Genomic DNA, 19,326 nt, shown 5'->3' with positions numbered 1-19,326 from the left:
GAGGTGATTGTTCTGGGTACTGATTTCTCAGGATCTATGCACCCAAATTGCGTGGAAATATAATCACATGTCAGTCCTATTATAATATATTTGTCCAATGAATACCCATTTATCATCTGCATTTCTTCTTGGTGTAGCAATATTAATGGTCAGTAGTGTATATTAGTGGAGAGCCGATTTACCATGGAAAAAAAATTAGTTCCAGTTTTGGCCACCAGCTGCATATCAGGCTCTGTGAATGCAAGAATGACGTGTAGAAACATTTCCGTATGTAATGTATTACGAATGGGATGTGGACAGAAAAGGTAAAACATGTGAGAAAGGTATAAGGAAAATTTGTTATTAAACGCTGCTTGCACAATTTGTTCAATATGATGACCAAGGACGTCGACGAGTTGCTGCATCTGTAAAACGATGTGATCAACAGTTGCTTGCAGCAGCTCCTGTGGAAGCTGAGTAACGTGTTCCTGTATACTGGCCTTCAGATTAGATAGACACCGAACGTGTCACTGGTAAACGAGTTCTCAAAACGTTCAGATGTGTGTGAATTCCTACGGGACCAAACTGTTGAGGTCATCGGTCCATAGACGTAGAGACTACTTAACCTAAGTTAAACTAACGCTGGGAACAACACACACACCAATGCCCGAGGGAGGACTCGAACCTCCGGCGGGAGTGGCCGCGCAATCTGTGTCATGGCGCCTCTAACCACGCGGCCACTCCGCACGGCAAACGAACTCTTTTAGATATCCACAGAGCCAGAAGTCACATGATTCAGATCAGATGATATTGCAGGCCATGCATCTGTAAAACCTCTGGAGATAATACGTTCGTGGAAGATTACATTAAGCAGATCTTTCACTGGGCGAGCAGCATGAGGAGTTGCCCCATCTTGCATGAAAACAGTGGCTTCCACACAGTTTCACTGTTTCACAGCAGGAATCACTTGCTATGCGACGAAGTCTCGATACTGTGCAGACGGCATGATATACCTGACGACCGAGCGGTCTAAGGCGCTGCAGTCATGGACTGTGCGGCTGGTCCCGGTGGAGGTTCGAGTCCTCCCTCGGGCATAGGTGTGTGTGTTTGTCCTTAGGATACTTTAAGTTAAGTAGTGTGTAAGCTTAGGGACTGATGACCTTAGCATTTCAGTCCCATAAGATTTTACACACATTTGAACATTTGAAAGTACCAGACGAGGCCTTTAAGAGTATTCTCTTTAAAGAAGAATGGACTGAGGATAAAGGTGCTTGTGAATCCACACCACACAGTCACATACGGCAAGTGCAATGGATCTTCGTGCACAAACTCGCGGTTTGACAGTGCCGCAAAATCGGCAGCTCTGCTTATTCACTGCTCTCTGTTGTGTAAAATGTATGCCATAACTGCATAGAATATTGTCCGGCCACATGCCATCAACTTCGATTCGTGCCAGAAACTGATGGAATTCACAACGTAGCTGCAGTTTAGCTGCTACACTGTCTGGATATTGTAGGCTCCAGTGTAAAATAAACTGCAAAACTTTCCATACTGTTGACCATACTGGTGACACAGCACGAACACTAGCATTACCTGGGTATTGGCTGCATGGTCAGTTACAGCAACAGCAACCACACCAACTGCTTCCATTGGGATAGCCCGCCTTCCTCTTCCAGCTACCACACCAAGCTCACCCGTGTTTTCGAATTTCATTATCATCTTCTTTAAACCATTTAATGACATTGGGCCTCCCCTCAAACCTTCCAGTCGACGATACTCTCTCAATGTGGCACTGTAATTGGTGCCATTCACCTAAACCAGTTTCACTGACAGTACATGATCGGCCTTCTCGATAGTCATACTGTTCACTCACGTTATGGCTTGTCAAATGACGGCGTGAATGTCATACCTTCATACATTTAGTGTAGAGCGACAGATTTGCAACTGGTGGCCAAAGTTGGACTAATTTTTTTCCTGCATAAATCAGTTCCATCAGACCCAAGATTTTTATTTCTTGGCGACACGGGGCACTTTTTTATGATTCAGGTGGAGACCTCCTGTATCGAACATCTTTCAAGACGGCCGTCAGACGGTTATATGTTCTTCAAGTTTCTTTGAAAAACGACAGTGTCATCAAATTAACAAAAACACTTAGTCCATTTAAGGGGTGTAAGCAGGTTGTCCATCTTATGTTCGAAGAACGTTCGACTGTTGTTGTTGTTGTTGTGGTCTTCAGTCCTGAGACTAGTTTGATGCAGCTCTCCATGCTACTCTATCCTGTGCAAGCTTTTTCATCTCCCAGTACCTACTGCAACCTACATCCTTCTGAATCTGCTTAGTGTATTCATCTCTTGGTCTCCCTCTACGATTTTTACCCTCCACGCTGCCCTCCAATACTAAATTGGTGATCCCTTGATGCCTCAGAACATGTCCTACCAACCGATCCCTTCTTCTGGTCAAGTTGTGCCACAAACTTCTCTTCTCCCCAATCCTATTCAATACTTCCTCATTAGTTATGTGATCTACCCATCTAATCTTCAGCATTCTTCTGTAGCACCACATTTCGAAAGCTTCTATTCTCTTCTTGTCCAAACTATTTATCGTCCATGTTTCACTTCCATACATGGCTACACTCCATACAAATACTTTCAGAAATGACTTCCTGACACTTACATCTATACTCGATGTTAACAAATTTCTCTTCTTCAGAAACGGTTTCCTTGCCATTTCCAGTCTACATTTTATATCCTCTCTACTTCGACCATCATCAGTTATTTTGCTCCCCAAATACCAAAACTCCTTTACTACTTTAAGTGTCTCATTTCCTAATCTAATTCCCTTAGCATAACCCGATTTATTAGACTACATTCCATTATCCTTGTTTTGCTTTTGTTGATGTTCATCTTATATCCTCCTTTCAAGACACTGTCCATTCCATTCAACTGCTCTTCCAAGTCCTTTGGTGTCTCTGACAGAATTACAATGTCATCGGTGAACCTCAAAGTTTTATTTCTTCTCAATGAATTTTAATACCTACTCCGAATTTTTCTTTTATTTCCTTTACTGCTTGCTCAATATACAGATTGAACAACATCGGGGAGAGGCTACAACCCTGTCTCACTCCCTTCCCAATCACTGCTTCCCTTTCATGTCCCTCGACTCTTATAACTGCCATCTGGTTTCTGTACAAATTGTAAGTAACCTTTCGCTCCCTGTGTTTTACCCCTGCCACCTTTAGAATTTGAAAGAGAGTATTCCAGTCAACATTTCAAAAGCTTTCTCTAAGTCTACAAATGCTAGAAACGTAGGTTTGCCTTTCCTTAATCTTTCTTCTAAGATAAGTCGTAAGGTCAGTATTGCCTCACGTGTACCAGTGTTTCTACGGAATCCAAACTGATCTTCCCCGAGGTCGGCTCCTACCAGTTTTTCAATTCGTCTGTAAATAATTTGTGTTAGTATTTTGCAGCCGTGACTTATTAAACTGATAGTTCGGTAATTTTCACATCTGTCAACACCTGCTTTCTTTGGGATTGGAATTATTATATTCTTCTTGAAGTCTGAGGGTATTTCGCCTGTTTCATACATCTTGCTCACCAGATGGTAGAGTTTTGTCAGGACTGGCTCTCCCAAGGCCGTCACTAGTTCCAATGGAATGTTGTCTACTCCGGGGGCCTTGTTTCGATTCAGGTCTTTCAGTGCTCTGTCAAACTCTTCACGCAGTATCATATCTCCCATTTCATCTTCATCTACATCCTCTTCCATTTCCATAATATTGTACTCAAGTACATCGCCCTTGTATAGACCCTCTGTATACTTCTTCCACCTTTCTGCTTTCCCTTCTTTGCTTAGAACTGGGTTTCCATCTGAGCTCTTGATATTCATACAAGTCGTTCTCTTATCTCCAAAGGTCTCTTTAATTTTCCTGTAGGCAGTATCTATCTTACCCCTAGTGAGATAGGCCTCTACATCCTTACATTTGTCCTCTAGCCATCCCTGCTTAGCCATTTTGCACTTCCTGTCGATCTCATTTTTGAGACGTTTGTATTCCTTTTTGCCTGCTTCATTTACTCCTTTCATCAATTAAAATCAATATTTCTTCTGTTACCCAAGGATTTCTACTAGCCCTCGTCTTTTTACCTACTTGATCCTCTGCTGCCTTCGCTACTTCATCCCTCAAAGCTACCCATTCTTCTTCTACTGTATTTCTTTTCCCCATTCCTGTCAATTGTTCCCTTATGCTCTCCCTGAAACTCTGTACAACCTCTGGTTCTTTCAGTTTACCCAGTTCCCATCTCCTTAAACTGTTACACAGTCCAAAATGGCATAACTTTAAGCTTACAGTGCCATTAGGTCATATGAAGTTAGTGTTTTCTCAGTCAGCTTCATCAATATCGATTTGCCAGAATCCTCCTGCACGTCTATATTTCAAAAATACTTTGCTCCTTTCGAGCAGTCGAGGGTGTCTTCAATGTGCGGCAATGGGTAGTGACCTCTCTTCATGATTTTGTTTAGTCGTTAGTAATCGGTGCACAAACACAAGGACCACAGGACAGGACCAAGGACACTTTGTGGGTTTAATAATATATTGCAGGATCCTCCCCACTTCCTTTCAAACCGTGTCATTCACCTAGAAACATCCTGTAAGAGCGCTGGCTAATTTGTAGATGATCTCCACTGCTGATATGGTGTTCTACCATCGGCCACTTGGTCTGTCACTTCTCCAGTCTGGATCTGAAAGCATTTTAAAATTGGCGCGGCGTGGCTAACGCTCACAACCATTGTTCCTCAGTCAGACTCGATCCTGTTGGGAGTTTATTCGATAGTAATGCATTGTCTGTAGTGGTCGCGCAGCACGAGTCTTCGTCGATGACACAAAGCTGCTTATCCTGGTCTGGTTAGGCTATCTCTATGCACCTTCCTTTTAGGGATGAGTTGTAGGCACTCGTAACAATGAGTGATTCAAAGTTGTTCTGTAATATATAAATCCCAAAGAAAGCAGGTGTTGACAGATCTGAAAATTACCGAACTATCAGTTTAATAAGTCACAGCTGCAAAATACTAACACGAATTCTTTACATATGACCTAATGGCACTGTAAGCTTAAAGTTATGCCATTTTGGACTGTGTAACAGTTTAAGGAGATGGGAACTGGGTAAACTGAAAGAACCAGAGGTTGTACAGAGTTTCAGGGAGAGCATAAGGGAACAATTGACAGGAATGGGGAAACGCTTATGATCGTCGCTGGCATGTGAATTTTATTTGTGAGCTTTAGTAGCTTCTGTCAATCGACAAAAGCTCCACAGGTTGAGTGTATCATTTGACGACCAGAACTCGTCTTGTTGATGACGACAGAATAACATCTTCAACGAACAACCGCCCAGAGCGATATTTTCATGTGCACTTGTTGGAATAGCTTCATCAGTCTGGAGCCCCGATCTTCCACTGTCTATGACTGCTTGTAATCCCATCCGAGAGTAACATTTATACTACATTCCAAGGTGCTGTGATTTGTAACTGATAGTTACTCTTGCAGTAGCCTACATGCTCCTCTCAGCTTCACTTATTTCCCTTTTGCGAGTTTCAGCACAATCGCTTTCGTATCACTGTATTCTTTAGCTGATGACGATAAGCATACAACGTTACAGAAAATAAAGCCCCTGAGTTGAGAGCCGGGACAGGTTGATCATTAGTGATGACGTCAGCGAGATTTCCTGATGTCTTGATGATTGTCGTTCAATGAGGATTTTCGTCTGTTGTGGCCGATATCCATAGATGGTTGGTTCAAATGGCTCTGAGCACTATGGGACTTAATATCTGTGGTCATCAGTCCCCTAGAACTTAGAACTACTTAAACCTAACTAATCTAAGAACATCACACACATCCATGCCCGAGGCAGGATTCGAACCTGCAACCGTAGCGGTCACGCGTTTCCAGACTGAAGCGCCTAGAACCGCACGGCCACACCGGCCGGTATAGGTGGTTGCTTCGCTTAGTTTTCCTGAATTCGGCGGTCAGGAGAGCTGCTTGTACGGCGACGAGAACAGCAGTGGCGCGTTTGCGAGCGACCTAGTCCAGGATACAGCGACGGGTTTCGTGCCACAGGTCAACTACAATTGTCTGCAGTTGACTGGTGTGAGTAGGATTGTTGTGATAGTCGGCGTTCGGCGGTGTAAAAATCTTGCAAACACGTCTTCTTTCTCTGTAGTAGCGTTTAACATATCCAGGTTGCTCACAGTGAAAACATACTGGCGTGTTGTCAACCGTGATCGAAACGTCTGTTCTTCCCACAGGGCGTCATACTTTTCGGAAGAGTCGGTTGCATCTACGGTAGTCGATTCTGCGTTATTGTTTGACGGCTGCGGTGTAAGTTCGAGTTGGCCGAATCCATTCTTCCTGGCGTGTCGACACTCGACAGGTGCTAGAGATTGGTGCTAAAGCTAGACAGACTTCTTATCCAACATTCCCTATTACCTCCTGACGTATATGATCGACATTAATCTATTTCTTAGTCTTGAGATATTTCTGGCTACCATAAAATGCGAGGTCGTGGTGGCTTTCTTCAACTGCCATAGGGACCACACTCGGGAGTCTGTCATATTCCTTTCCTCCAGTTCTTCCTTTTTCTTTTTTTTCTGTTGTATTTTCTCTAAGCGCTGGCACCAATATCTGAATTCATCGGTCGGTGTTACGTTTTTTTTTTTACCAGAAGAGCTTGGCATATGTCTTCTGCTATTGCTTTCATCAACTGTGAGATTTTTCTGGGCTCTGCTACATTCGAACTCAAAATGTGAAATAAGGCCGAAGCATTCTGTAAGTAGGTCTGTGTGCTTTCCCCATGGCCCTGGTCCCTACTCCTCAATTGATCTTCCGCTAAGCAGACTTGCCGCAAAATGTCACCAAACGTTTTTCTCGTGTCGGCCTGGAAGCTGTCCCAGATATTGAGCTTCACTTCGTTGTTCTCCAGCTACTGCTGGCCTGTGCTCCTCAAGGAAAAGCATAAATTTTCCAAACACATCATGTCATCCCACTTCTTGTATTTGGCTACTGGATCGAATCCTTTCAGCAATCGTAACATGTAAGCTATAACGACTGGCGTCTTCATTAATTAAAACTTCCGGGCTGAATGCCGTGGTCCATATATAAAACTTCTTCTCCTTCCTGACGTTTCGTTGCCTACTGCGGGCAACATCTTCCGAGGTGAGTCAGCGACTGGCTACTAGGCGCTGGAGGTCCCGCTTATATAGAGCGCTTAGATGGTGCCACCACTCATCACATACTTTCGACTTTAAAACTATCTCTGACTAGTGCCATCTCTCTCGATTACAGGTAATCGATTGTCACTTCGTTGGTGCAAAGTCGACCGCCATATCTTGTCTAGATTTAATCCTTCTTCTTTTTTATTAAAATTATTTTCGTGCTTGTAGATCTCTATAGCTTCTCTATATATGGGGGTATAATAATGTGATGTCCTGGCTATCACGTTTGTCTCACTAAATTTTATTTCGTGATCACCGTCTTTGGAAACGTGTTCCGCTACAGCTGATTTGTCAATTTGTCCCATTCTACAGTTCCTTTTGTGTTCCGTTAGGCGGATATTAACACTCCTTTTAGTTGTTCCAATATAAACCAAGTCACAGCTACAAGGAATTTTATACACACCTGGGGTAGCTAAGGGGTGTCGTGCGTCTTTCACCGATCTTAAACTTTCACTAATTTTCATGATAGATCGAAAGATTGTCTCCACTTGAAACTTGGCCAAAACTTTCCCAATACGGTCCGTGATGTTATGAATAAATGAAAAAAAAAACTTTTCCAGCCAACGGTTGTTGCTGTCGTGTATTTTCGGACACTTTTCTTCTAGGGTGGAGTGCTCGATCTGTCTCGTTGTCAGTGTACCCTTTCAGCAAATTCGTCGGGTTCTGACGAGCGGCTCAGGAAAACACCGATGGATGCTTGATGTGCAGTTGCTGTTTTGGGACCCTTTGGTTTCCTGAATATACCGCCCTCTGGAATAATGTACAGCTTGTATTTCGGATCCTGTACGTATAGGCGACGGCATTTACGTTGGCTAGTTACAGTCATGGAGATGTAGGCGTTTTGAAGTACCCAGCGTCTCCACTACGTAATGTCACGTCTTAACCAGAATCAAATCCAAATTCGAAAGCGGGGTCGCGAATGAAATACAACAGTTACCACCGAAAGCACGTTTATTATGAACACCAACATACAGCCAGAACAGTACTGAACTCTTTATTGGATAGCGCAGCTATTTATACAGACATCGAATACTCCGTAATATAAAAAGATTACAATCACAAGAAATTTCGAGAAACTTCCACAATCACTAAAGGCTAAATAAAAAATAATAGCTGGTGGTTGGGCTTGAACTGGCGACCAGCAGATTACTAGACAGCGGCGCTAACCACAGCTTCGCACTGTACTCACCACGGCGTGCTCCATTGTTGGAGGAGGAGATGAGTGTTTGACGTCCCGTCTACAAGGAGGTCACTAGAGGGGAGCACAAGCTGCGATTAGGGAAGAATGGGGGAAGGAAATCAGCCGTGCCCTTTCAAAGGAACCATCCAGACATTTGCCTGAAGTGATTTGGGGAAATCATGGAAAACCGAAATCAGTATGGACGGACGCGGGTCTGAACCGTGGTCCTTCCGAATGCCTCGCCAATATTAAGCAGACAGAAAGACGGTACTAGAGACTGGAGTCTCGCTGCTATGTGTAGCATCATGATGGAGCTATCTTTGTGCTGAGCCTCCGAGGAGAGCGTTCGTTGCATGATTGTCTTCGTTTTCGTCTTGAGCATCCTGCAATTGCTACGACGGTGTGGAGTGTCGCTGGGTGCATAACGCGATCTCTTCCGGTTTGGATTGACATAATTTGGAAACTAATCGTGATATTTTTGATTTGTTAAAGCCTGTGACTGTGCCCTATCTGCGAAATTTCTGTGATGTTATCTTCCAGTATGATAACACAATACAGCAGTTGTCTATGATGTCCCGACATACCTCCTTATAGAGAGAGAGAATGGCGTTACCGTCCGTGTAGAGGAAACTGGTACCATTTACAACTCTGATTAGCCGCGGATGACATAACATTATCTCTAACCTCTGCATCTCTAATCTATAACGGAATACCTCCTTGCACGATTCAAGATGTGAAGAGCATCTTTCAACCTGACGATTCCTCACGCCAGCAACTCACCATGGCTGATAAGGTCTTTTCGATCGAATTTCCGTGATTATCCTGGGTATCAAGAGAGCCGATGTACATCACGGAGAGGTATAGTGTTGAAATCTCGACAGTATATTTTCCAAGAAGAGTCGGACATCATATTGCTTTCTTCCACATAAATTTCGCTAAATGACCATGACGAGAAAACAAGAGAAATTGGAGTCTATACACAGGTTTATTGACAATCATTCTTCTCATGCACAATTCATGAATGTAGCAGGAGAGAGAGGGGTATATAGAGGTACGAGAAACACCCTTTGACACACATCGCAACGTGCCTTGCAAAGTATAAATGCAGATGAATATTTAGATTCCTTGTTGCTACAGATAAAGTGTGAGTCGTTACAAAAACTTGGAGACATGCGTGTAGTGTATGATGCAACGGGATGTAGTGCCCAAAAAGCTGAAAATTTATGAGATAATGGCTTGTTCAAACCGCCCAGAGCTGGTACATGTTGTCACACAAAACTGTTGCTGAAGCAGGACTTGAGGAGACGATGCTGAGACGTCTCGGAGAAGATTCGTCAACAAAATACTCGCCATCTTGCCCATGATCTCCATACTTCAAAGACTTCATACAGTATGTGGGCAACAACATTTGAAAGCGGTTTGGTCAAATAACTTCAAAACCAGAGTTCAGTTCTTTCAATGGAAGCGATGAGACTGTCGGTCGTCACTTCGACCAGTTGCTTTGAGGTTAAGTCGTTCCTGCACAGGGTAATTTGCTTATGACAGTAAAAAATTAAACATTCATCCGACCATTAGTATATTAAAGTATTCCGTTTTGGATTCCCTACTACGGTGCGTAATTTCGTCGCTGCACGCTCACGGTTCCCTATGTATGTTTGCAATGCTACTAACCCAAACTTTATCTAGTTGATGCTACGTATGAGTGAGAAACACCTTCATATGGAGGGTGATTCCAAGATGAGGTAAAAAACTTTCAGAAATGATGAGAAAGGATAAATTATCAACTTGACACAAGGAACCCTGGCCCGGAAATATTCGCATCGAAAGTTATAAGCAAAAATCTTTCTGATATATCTTTCATGTGAATATATGTACCAATAGAGTTGTTGCTAAGACTGTAGGGAGGAAACTTTCAGAGGTTGTAGTATGGACGAAAACAAGGAAAAAAGTCTGGTAAATATGAACACTACGACGCCTACCTTAAGAATTATGAACACTTGTTCATCTTCGCTAGTGTGAAACACACGTCTTTTACTGAACAAGTGCCTATAGCTCTAAAGATATGCATTAAAGAGCCCATCTCTCAAATTGGTTTACCCTTCTCCATTATTTCTGAAAGTTTGTAACATCACCACGGATCACCCTATATGCAGCTTTCTGCTCAGAATAGCGCTAAGCTTTGTATCGAACGTCCAGAACGAGAATGAAATGACAGGACCGGGCGGTGTGGAACAATGGTAACACACTGAACTTGTTTTCAGAAGAACAGCGCTTAAAATCCCCGTCCCACAGCCATATTTAGGTGCTGCATGACTTCTGAAAGTCCGGGATGTTTCCTTCGAGGGCCGAGGCCGATTTCCTTCCCTGCCCTTCCAAAATGCGAGATTTTGCATCGTCTCTAGTTACCCCGTCATGGTTGAAATGCTAGAACTTAATCTTCCATTCTCTGACAGTCTCAGTATACGTCAATGGTTTATCACACAGGGGTTATTAAAACCACCCTCATAGGTTTCACAGATGATACAATTATCTATAATGAAGTACTGTCTGAAAAAAGTTCCACACATATTCAGACAGTGATAAGATTTCATAGTGGTGCGAAGATTAGCAACAGGCTTTAAAAGTTCAGAAATGTAAAACTTCGCACTTCACAAAACGAGAAATGACTACAGTATCAATGAGTCACGGTTGCAATAGGTCGATTCAGATGAATACAAAAGAAACAATTTGTAGGGATATAAATGGGCCGGTCAGACAGGCTCAGTGGTAGGTAAAGCAGGTATCGGACTGGACGTGTACAAAGGAGAGCAGCACATTTGGTCACAGGTATTTTTGACCCATGGGAGGGCGTCACAGAGAAGCTGAAAACACTGAACTGGTATTGAAGATAGACTCAAACATTCCGCGAAAGCGTGCTTGGAAAGTTTGGCTAAGCAACTCTAAATGATGACTCTAGGGATATGTGTATACTACAACCCCCTCGCATAGGGACCGGAAAGGCAAGATTAGGCTAATTATAGCACTCTAGGGGCGTTGAAGCAGTCATTCTACTCGCATTCCCTACGTGAATGGAACGGGAAAAATCTGTATTGACTAGTGCAATGGGAAGTACCGTCTGTGATGCATTTCACAGTCGATTACAGAGTAGCGATGTAAATGTAGATAATGCAGCAGTATCGGTTTGTTCGCTGACGACGACGGTTACGACGATGATGTCGTTGTATACAAGAAAGTACTGTCGTTGGAAGATCGTAAGGAGTTGCAGAGAGACCCGGAAAAATATCTGCAGTTGGTGTAATGAACGACGGCTCTCTTTAAATGTAGATAGTGGTGAATAGTGAGCCGTGCGCCTGGCTTTGTGGCAACAGTAGTGACTTCTACACTACTGGCCATTACAATTTCTACACCAAGAAGAAATGCAGATGACAAACGGGTATTCATTGGACAAACATATTATACTAGAATTTACATGTGATTACATTTTCACGCAATTTGGGTGCATAGATCCTGAGAAATCAGTACCCAGAAAAACCACCTCTGGCCGTAATAAAGGCCTTCATACACATGGGCATTGAGTCAAACAGAGCTTGGATGGCGTGTACAGGTACAGCTGCCCATGCAGCTTCAACACGATACCACAGTTCATCAAGAGTAGTGACTGGCGTATTGTGACGAGCCAGTTGCTCGGCCACCATTGATCAGACGTTTTCAATTGGTGAGAGATCTGGAGAATGTGCTGGCCAGGGCAGCAGTCGAACATTTTCTGTATCCAGAAAGGCCCGTACAGGACCTGCAACATGCGGTCGTGCATTATCCTACCGAAATGTAGGGTTTCGCAGGGATCGAATGAAGCGTAGAGCCACGGGCCGTAACACATCTTAAATGTAACATCCACTGTTCAAAGTGCCGTAAATGCGAACAAAAGGTGACCGAGACGTGTAACCAATGGCACCCCATACCATCACGCCGGGTGATACGCCAGTATGGCGATGACGAATACACGCTTCCAATGTGAGTTCACCGCGATGTCGCCAAACACGGTTGCGACCATCATGATGCTGTAAACAGAACCTGGATTCATCCGAAAAAATGACGTTTTGCCATTCGTGCACCCAGGTTCGTCGTTGAGTACACTATCATAAGCGCTCCTGTCTGTGATGCAGCGTCAAGGGTAACCGCAGCCATGGTCTCCGAGCTGATAATCCATGCTACAAACGTCGTCGAACTGTTCGTGCAAATGGTTGTTGTCTTGCAAACGTCCCCATCTGTTGACTCAGGGATCGAAATGTGGCTGCACGATCCGTTACAGCCTTGCCTGTCATCTCGACTGCTAGTGATACGAGACCGTTGGGATCCAGCACGGCATTCCGTACTACCTTCCCGAACCCACCGATTGCATATTGTGCTAACAATCATTGGACCTCGACCAACGCGAGCAGCAATGTCGGGATAGGATAAACCGCAATCGCGATAGGCTACAATCCGACCTTTATCAAAGTCGGAAACGTGATGGTACGAATTCCTCCTCCTTACGCGAGGCATCACAACAACGTTTCACCAGGCAACGCCGGTCAACTGCTGTTTGTGTATGAGAAATCGGTTGGAAACTTTCCTCATGTCAGCACGTTGTAGGTGTCGCCACCGGCGCCAACCTTGTGTGAATGCTCTGAAAAGCTAATCATTTGCATATCACAGCATGTTCTTCCTATCGGTTAAATTTCGCGTCTGTAGCACGTCATCTTCGTAGTGTAGCAATTTTAATGGCCAGTAGTGTATTTATTGATTGTCGTCCGTGGTTTAGTGTTCCGATCAGAGACGATGGTCTGAGGGTCTTTGACTATTTAAGCGCTCGCGGCGTGTCGGTTGCTCTCGAGTCCTTTCAAGTTTGGTTCCGCGGTGGTGCGACGGTACTCCGCGGGTCACGCGCCGGTTGACAGAGTGAGAGAGCGAGTGGGCGGAGGAGTGAGGGGCGCGTTGACCGCTGTGATGGTGCGGAGCCGGCGTGCTCGCTGAGTACGAGTGCAACGAGAGTACTGTACTCGAGTCTGAGGGGCCAAATTGCACTGGCGTTCACAAGCACCGGTGACCGTTTGTTAGTCTGATTGGTTTGGAGGCTGAAAGGCTGTTTCAAGCATTTGTGTGACACACAGAAGTACTAGTATAGTTACGCTGTTATATACTACTCTGTTACAGAATTGCTCTGCTGAGTGTATGTGTTGTGAAACAGTTGGTTGGTCTAAGCGATTTGATATTAGTAATCTGCCCACGTTCTACTGTTCAAGTTTCGTTCGCCCGTTAAGAAATGTCTTAACTTCAGGTGACTATAATTTAGCACGGTGTGCATATTTAAAGAACTATCACATGCTGTTGTTGTTGTTTCATCGTACTTTACATGTTTTGTGCTCTAAACGGAGTTCACCCATAACGTAAAGGTTAGCTGGGCGGATTGGTTGGTTGGTTTTTGGGGGAAGAGACCAAACAGCGAGGTCATCGGTCTCATCGGATTAGGGAAGGAAGTCGGCAGTGCCCTTTCAGAGGAACCATCCCGGCATTAGCCTGGAGCGATTTAGGGAAATCACGGAAAACCTAAATCAGGATGGCCGGACGCGGGATTGAACCGTCGTCCTCCCGAATGCGAGTCCAGTGTGCTAACCACTGCGCCACCTCGCTCGGTGCTGGGCGGATGATCACTGAACAGTTTAAATGGTTCAAATGGCTCTAAGCACCATGAGACTTAACATCTGAGGTCATCAGTCCCCTAGAACTTAGAACTACGTAAACCTAACTAACCAGGATTCGAACCTGCGACCGTGGTAGCAGCGCGGTTCCGGACTGAAGCGCCTAGAGCCGCTCTGCCACAGTGACCGGCTGAACTGTTTATAATTCTAGTATGGTTAAGTGGGGTGAGCCTGTTACTTCTTGTTAACCCAGCAGGTATTTCTGAACTCGTTGTTGACTTACTGATTGTATGTGGAATACGAATAACTAGCTTAAACTGTTCGCACTGCTGTTGATACGGAGTTGTTTCATAAAGTCATGCGCTCTTACTTGTATTGGTCAAATAATTACTTCTTCTTGAAGTCTCTGGAAGTCACTCATATTGTTGGTTTTAATCTGATATGAGAGGGAGCAATCATCTGTTGGCTTAATTCACAGACGGCTAAATTAAAAGGTTAAAATTAAACGGGTCCGTGGCGTTTAATGCTAAGGAATAATTTTAATACTTGTGACTGCTTTTCATTGTAAATTTTATGTCTGTGTGTGTGTGTGAGTGTGTGTATTGGGGTTACTTATGTCTTTTGCCGTTGTTAAACATCTTAATTAAGCGCTGTAGCTTCTTGTCTGTGCCTGGTGCTAGTAGGTTCGCGTTACAGGTATCGTAAGTTATTGTAAGCAGAAGCGTCAAGAGGCGTACTATTGTAAAGGGAAAGGCCAGCAAGTGTACTGAAGGACATGCCATTTGTAAAGCCCGCATCTCGTGGTCGTGCGGTAGCGTTCTCGCTTCCCACGCCCGGGTTCCCGGGTTCGATTCCCGGCGGGGTCAGGGATTTTCTCTGCCTCGTGATGGCTGGGTGTTGTGTGCTGTCCTTAGGTTAGTTAGGTTTAAGTAGTTCTAAGTTCTAGGGGACTTATGACCACAGCAGTTGAGTCCCATAGTGCTCAGAGCCATTTGAACCATTTTGAACCATTTGTAAAACTAATATCAATACTGGGGTGCATAAACCCACCCACCACCACAGGTTATGTGCTGTTGTTTATCCGTGGTTGCAAATGGGTTTACAAGGCTTGTATCTGTTGTTTAACTGATTGTCTTGATTGGTGTCTCGTGCCAGCCGTTTGTGAAATTGTAAGTTGTAATTATTTCTTTTAAGGAGAAAAGGTCATACTTGATGATTCTTTATACCTATTGTTTATTGTCAATATTATTTTACAGTCCGCAATCGGAGTTGTTAAGTTAATAATGTTCTTTAAGCTGGTTATTAGACTTTGGTTACAGTTTTTTGTACTGACCATTACTGTGCAAGTGTTTAGGGTTTTGAAGAGACTAACATTAAACCTGTTTCTAAGGTATTTTGTAAAGTGGCTTGGCACTATACTACTCCTACATCTACCATTTCAAGTATCTTGAGCACGTCACATCGTATAAGCACGTAAGAAGCGATATGAAATGGAATGATGATGTAAAATCAGTAGTAGGAAACGAAAATGGAAGACTTACATTTGTTGGAAGGGTTCTGGGAAAGTGTGGTAGGTCTGTAAAGGACATCACATACAGATTGTTGGAGTGACCGGTTGTGAAATATTGTTGCAATGTCTAAAGTCCTTACTGAGTAGACATGACAACACACAACAGACATCAAACGAATTGTGAGGTATGGTGCTAGAAATCTAAGAGGTCAGTATAGCCCACAGGAAAGTATGAAATAAATGTTCAGGTAACTTTTATAGCAATCCTTGGAGAAAAGGACAATGTAGTTCTCGCAAAACCCTTTCCGGCAGGTGTAGGGAATCTTTATTGGAAAATGAAACTTCCTAGCGGATTAAAACTGTGATTCAAACATGGAACCTACGCCCACAGCGGCCCAGCGTCGTGCCTATTGAAGTATCCAGCCACGACTTAAGACCCGCCCTCACAGCCTTACTTTCGGCAGTGCCGTCTGTCCTACCTTCCAAACTTCACACAAGTTGCAGAAGTTGCCCTGCACACCTTGCGGGATACGGATAACGCGGTAACATGACTTAGCCATCGTCTGAGGGATCGTTCCCACAGTGAATTTTCACTCCACATAGAAATGTGCTATTATTTAGAACTTCATGGCAGATTAAAAGTGTGTGCCAGATCTGAACAGAAGTCTCAGGTTCGAGTCCCGGGAAGTTTCAAATCAGCACACACTACACTACTGAGCGAAAATTCGTTCTAGAAATATATTCTAAAGTGATTGTTCGACCCTTACACATCCCTCACCGTATATCTCTCATACGGATATTCAGAGGCATTTTCCTCTCGCACAGAACGCGAATGGAGTAGTACAGCAAACTGATAATACTCGTACGATGTATCTTCTGCCATGCACTGTGCAGTGGCTTGTTGAATATAAATATACACTACAGGACATTAAAATTGGTACACCAAGAAGAAATGCAAATGATAAACGGGAATTCATTGGACAAATATATTGTACTAGAACTGACGTGTGATAATATTTTCACGCAATTTGGGTGCATAGATCCTGAGACAGCAGTACCCAGAACAACCACCTCTGGCCGTAATAACGGCCTTCATACGCCTGGGCATTGATTCAAACAGAGCTTGGATGACGTGTACAGGTACAGCTGCCCATGCAGCTTCAACACGATACCACAGTTCATCAAGAGTAGTGACTTGCGTATTGTGACGATCCAGTTGCTCGGCCACCATTGACCAGACGTTTTCAGTTGGTGAGAGATCTGGAGAATGTACTGGCCAGGGCAGCAGTCGAACATTTTACGTATCCAAAAAGGCCCGTACAGGACCTGCAACATGTGGTAGTGCATTATCCTGCTGAAATGTAGGGATCGCAGGGATCGAATGAAGGGTAGATCCACGGGTCGTAAGACATATGAAATGTAACGTCCACTGTTCAAAGTGCCGTCAATGCGAACGAGAGGTGACCGAGACGTGTAACCAACGGCACCCCATACCATCACGCCAGGTGATACGCCAGTATGGCGATGACGAATACACGCTTCCAATGTGCGTTCACCGCGATGTCGCCGAACACGGATGCGCCCATCATGATGCTGTAAACAGAACCTGGATTCATCCGAAAAAATGACGTTTTGCCATTCGTGCACCCAGGTTCGTCGTTGAGAACACCATCGCAGGCGCTCCTGTCTGTGATGCAGCGTCAAGGGTGACTGCAGCCATGGTCTCCGAGCTGATAATCCATACTGCTACAAACGTCGTCGAACTGTTCGTGCATATGGTTGTTGTCTTGCAAACGTCCCCATCTGTTGATTCAGGGGTCGAGACCTGGCTGCACGATCCGTTACAGCCATGCGGATAAGATGCCTGTCATCTCGACTGCTAGTGATACGAGGCCGTTGGGATGGAACACGGCTTTCCGTATTACCATCCTGAACCCACCGATTCCATATTCTGCTAACAGTCATTGGATGTCGACCAACGCGAGGAGCAATGCCGCGATATGATAAACTGCAATCGCGATAGGCTACAATCCGACCTTTATCAAAGTCGGAAACGTGATGGTACGCATTTCTCCTTCTTACACGAGGCATCACAACAACGTTTCACCAGGCAACGCCGGTCAACTGCTGTTTGTGTATGAGAAATCGGTTGGAAACTTTCCTCATGTCAGCACGTTGTAGGTGTTCCCACCGGCGCCAACCTTGTGTGAATGCTCTGAAAAGCTAATCATTTGCGTATCACGGCATCTTCTTCCTGTCGGTTAAATTTCGCGTCTATAGCACGTCATCTTCGTGGTGTAGTAATTTTAACGGCCAGTAGTGTATTTGAACATTGCACTACCTACGACTCGAAAGCCAACTCACTTCTCTATCCGAGCGATTTATCTCCCGATTACGGAGAAATATGCCAGCTGAGACAACTCTGTTCGATCTTACCGACGAAAGCGGCGAGGAACTGGGGCCAGGTGGAGTACTTGGCTTCGGCCCGGCGGGTCTCTTCGGCCTTTCGCTGGATGGCTGCCTCGATGGCAGCTGGTGCTGCCGACGCGGCCGTCGCGAAGACACCGCTGAGGGCGTTGCTATCTACCGCGTCGGAGACCAGCTGCTTCATGGCGGGCGTGTTTACTCGGCGAGCGCACGGCAGCAGGCACCTTAAGTACCGCTTCTGCTACTGCTACCTGAAGATGAGGGCTGTAAATCACCGCGGCCGGAACGCTCGAGTACGCACAGCGGGAGCAGACTTGAGCGCTTCGTATCAGTACGCGGCGGATGACGCGCAGCGTCTTGTGTCTACAGGAATCTCCAGCTCTGCGGTTCAGCTCATGTAACGTCTTTGTTACCCTGAGGCAGTTTTTACTCTTAGCTTTAGATACGGATCACGAGGTTATGTTGGCGTGCACACAACAGACACGGATCAGGTGTCTTGTTGCTATGTGCCAAATCCTTGAGTCTAACTGAACACTGGGAATTTTGAGGAACTATAAATGTAATAATATTCTAGATCACAGTGAGTGGCAGAGAAGATAACTGAAACTGAACAGATCAAATTTCTCGGTCGTAAGCTGTTGTGGAAAGTCCACGTTCAGGATCTTGTTCAATGACTTAATACTGCCATTTTTACTATTGGAACGGTATCAGAAGCGAGTGATACTTCGACAGAAAAATTAGTCATTTTTGCTTATTTTCATTCGCTTATGTCGTATGGTGTTATATTTTGGGGTAACTCTTGCCATTCTACAAGGATGTTTTTGGCTCAGAAACGGGCGGTTCGGGCAATAAGTGGTGTGAGTTCACGAACCTCTTGTCGACCTCTGTTTACGAGTCTGGGTATTTTGACATTGGCCTCTCAATATGTATATTCCTTATTGTCGTTTATGGTTACCAATATTAGTTTATTCCCAAGAATAAGCAGCTTTCACTCGGTTAATACGCGGCAGAAATCAAACCTGCATTTGGATCGGACTTCCTTAACTCTTGTGGAAAAAGGTGCATCCATTTTCAATAAGCTGCCACTCGAATTAAAAAATCTTAGCAGTAATCCACGCGCTTTCAAATCGAAACTGAAGAGTTTCCTCATGGGTCACTGTTCTGTCGAGGAGTTCCTTGAAAAATGAAACTGATTCTTATTGTATTGCTAATAGCGTTTACTTAAACTTATGGACTGACTTTTTTCAGGTTCATGAACATTTATTTTTATCTGTTATTACTTTTATGTTGTAATT

The 19,326-nt window shown here is 44.4% G+C and overlaps 1 protein-coding gene across 1 annotated transcript in view; it reads right to left on the bottom strand.

Annotated features, from left to right (window-relative positions):
- The window catches only part of LOC126195731 (facilitated trehalose transporter Tret1-like), a 59,608-nt gene extending 41,393 nt beyond the window's left edge, over positions 1-18,215 (bottom strand). The window contains exon 1 of the mRNA XM_049934360.1: positions 18,041-18,215. Within this exon, the coding sequence (XP_049790317.1) occupies positions 18,041-18,215 (175 nt within the window). The remainder of the gene's footprint in view (positions 1-18,040) is intronic.
- Between the last annotated feature and the right edge of the window lie 1,111 nt (positions 18,216-19,326).

The sequence above is a fragment of the Schistocerca nitens genome, chromosome 7, assembly GCF_023898315.1.
Source record: "Schistocerca nitens isolate TAMUIC-IGC-003100 chromosome 7, iqSchNite1.1, whole genome shotgun sequence".
Taxonomy (NCBI): domain Eukaryota; kingdom Metazoa; phylum Arthropoda; class Insecta; order Orthoptera; family Acrididae; genus Schistocerca; species Schistocerca nitens.
Note: the sequence above shows the minus strand (reverse complement) of the source record. Positions and strands in the feature narration are given on the sequence as shown.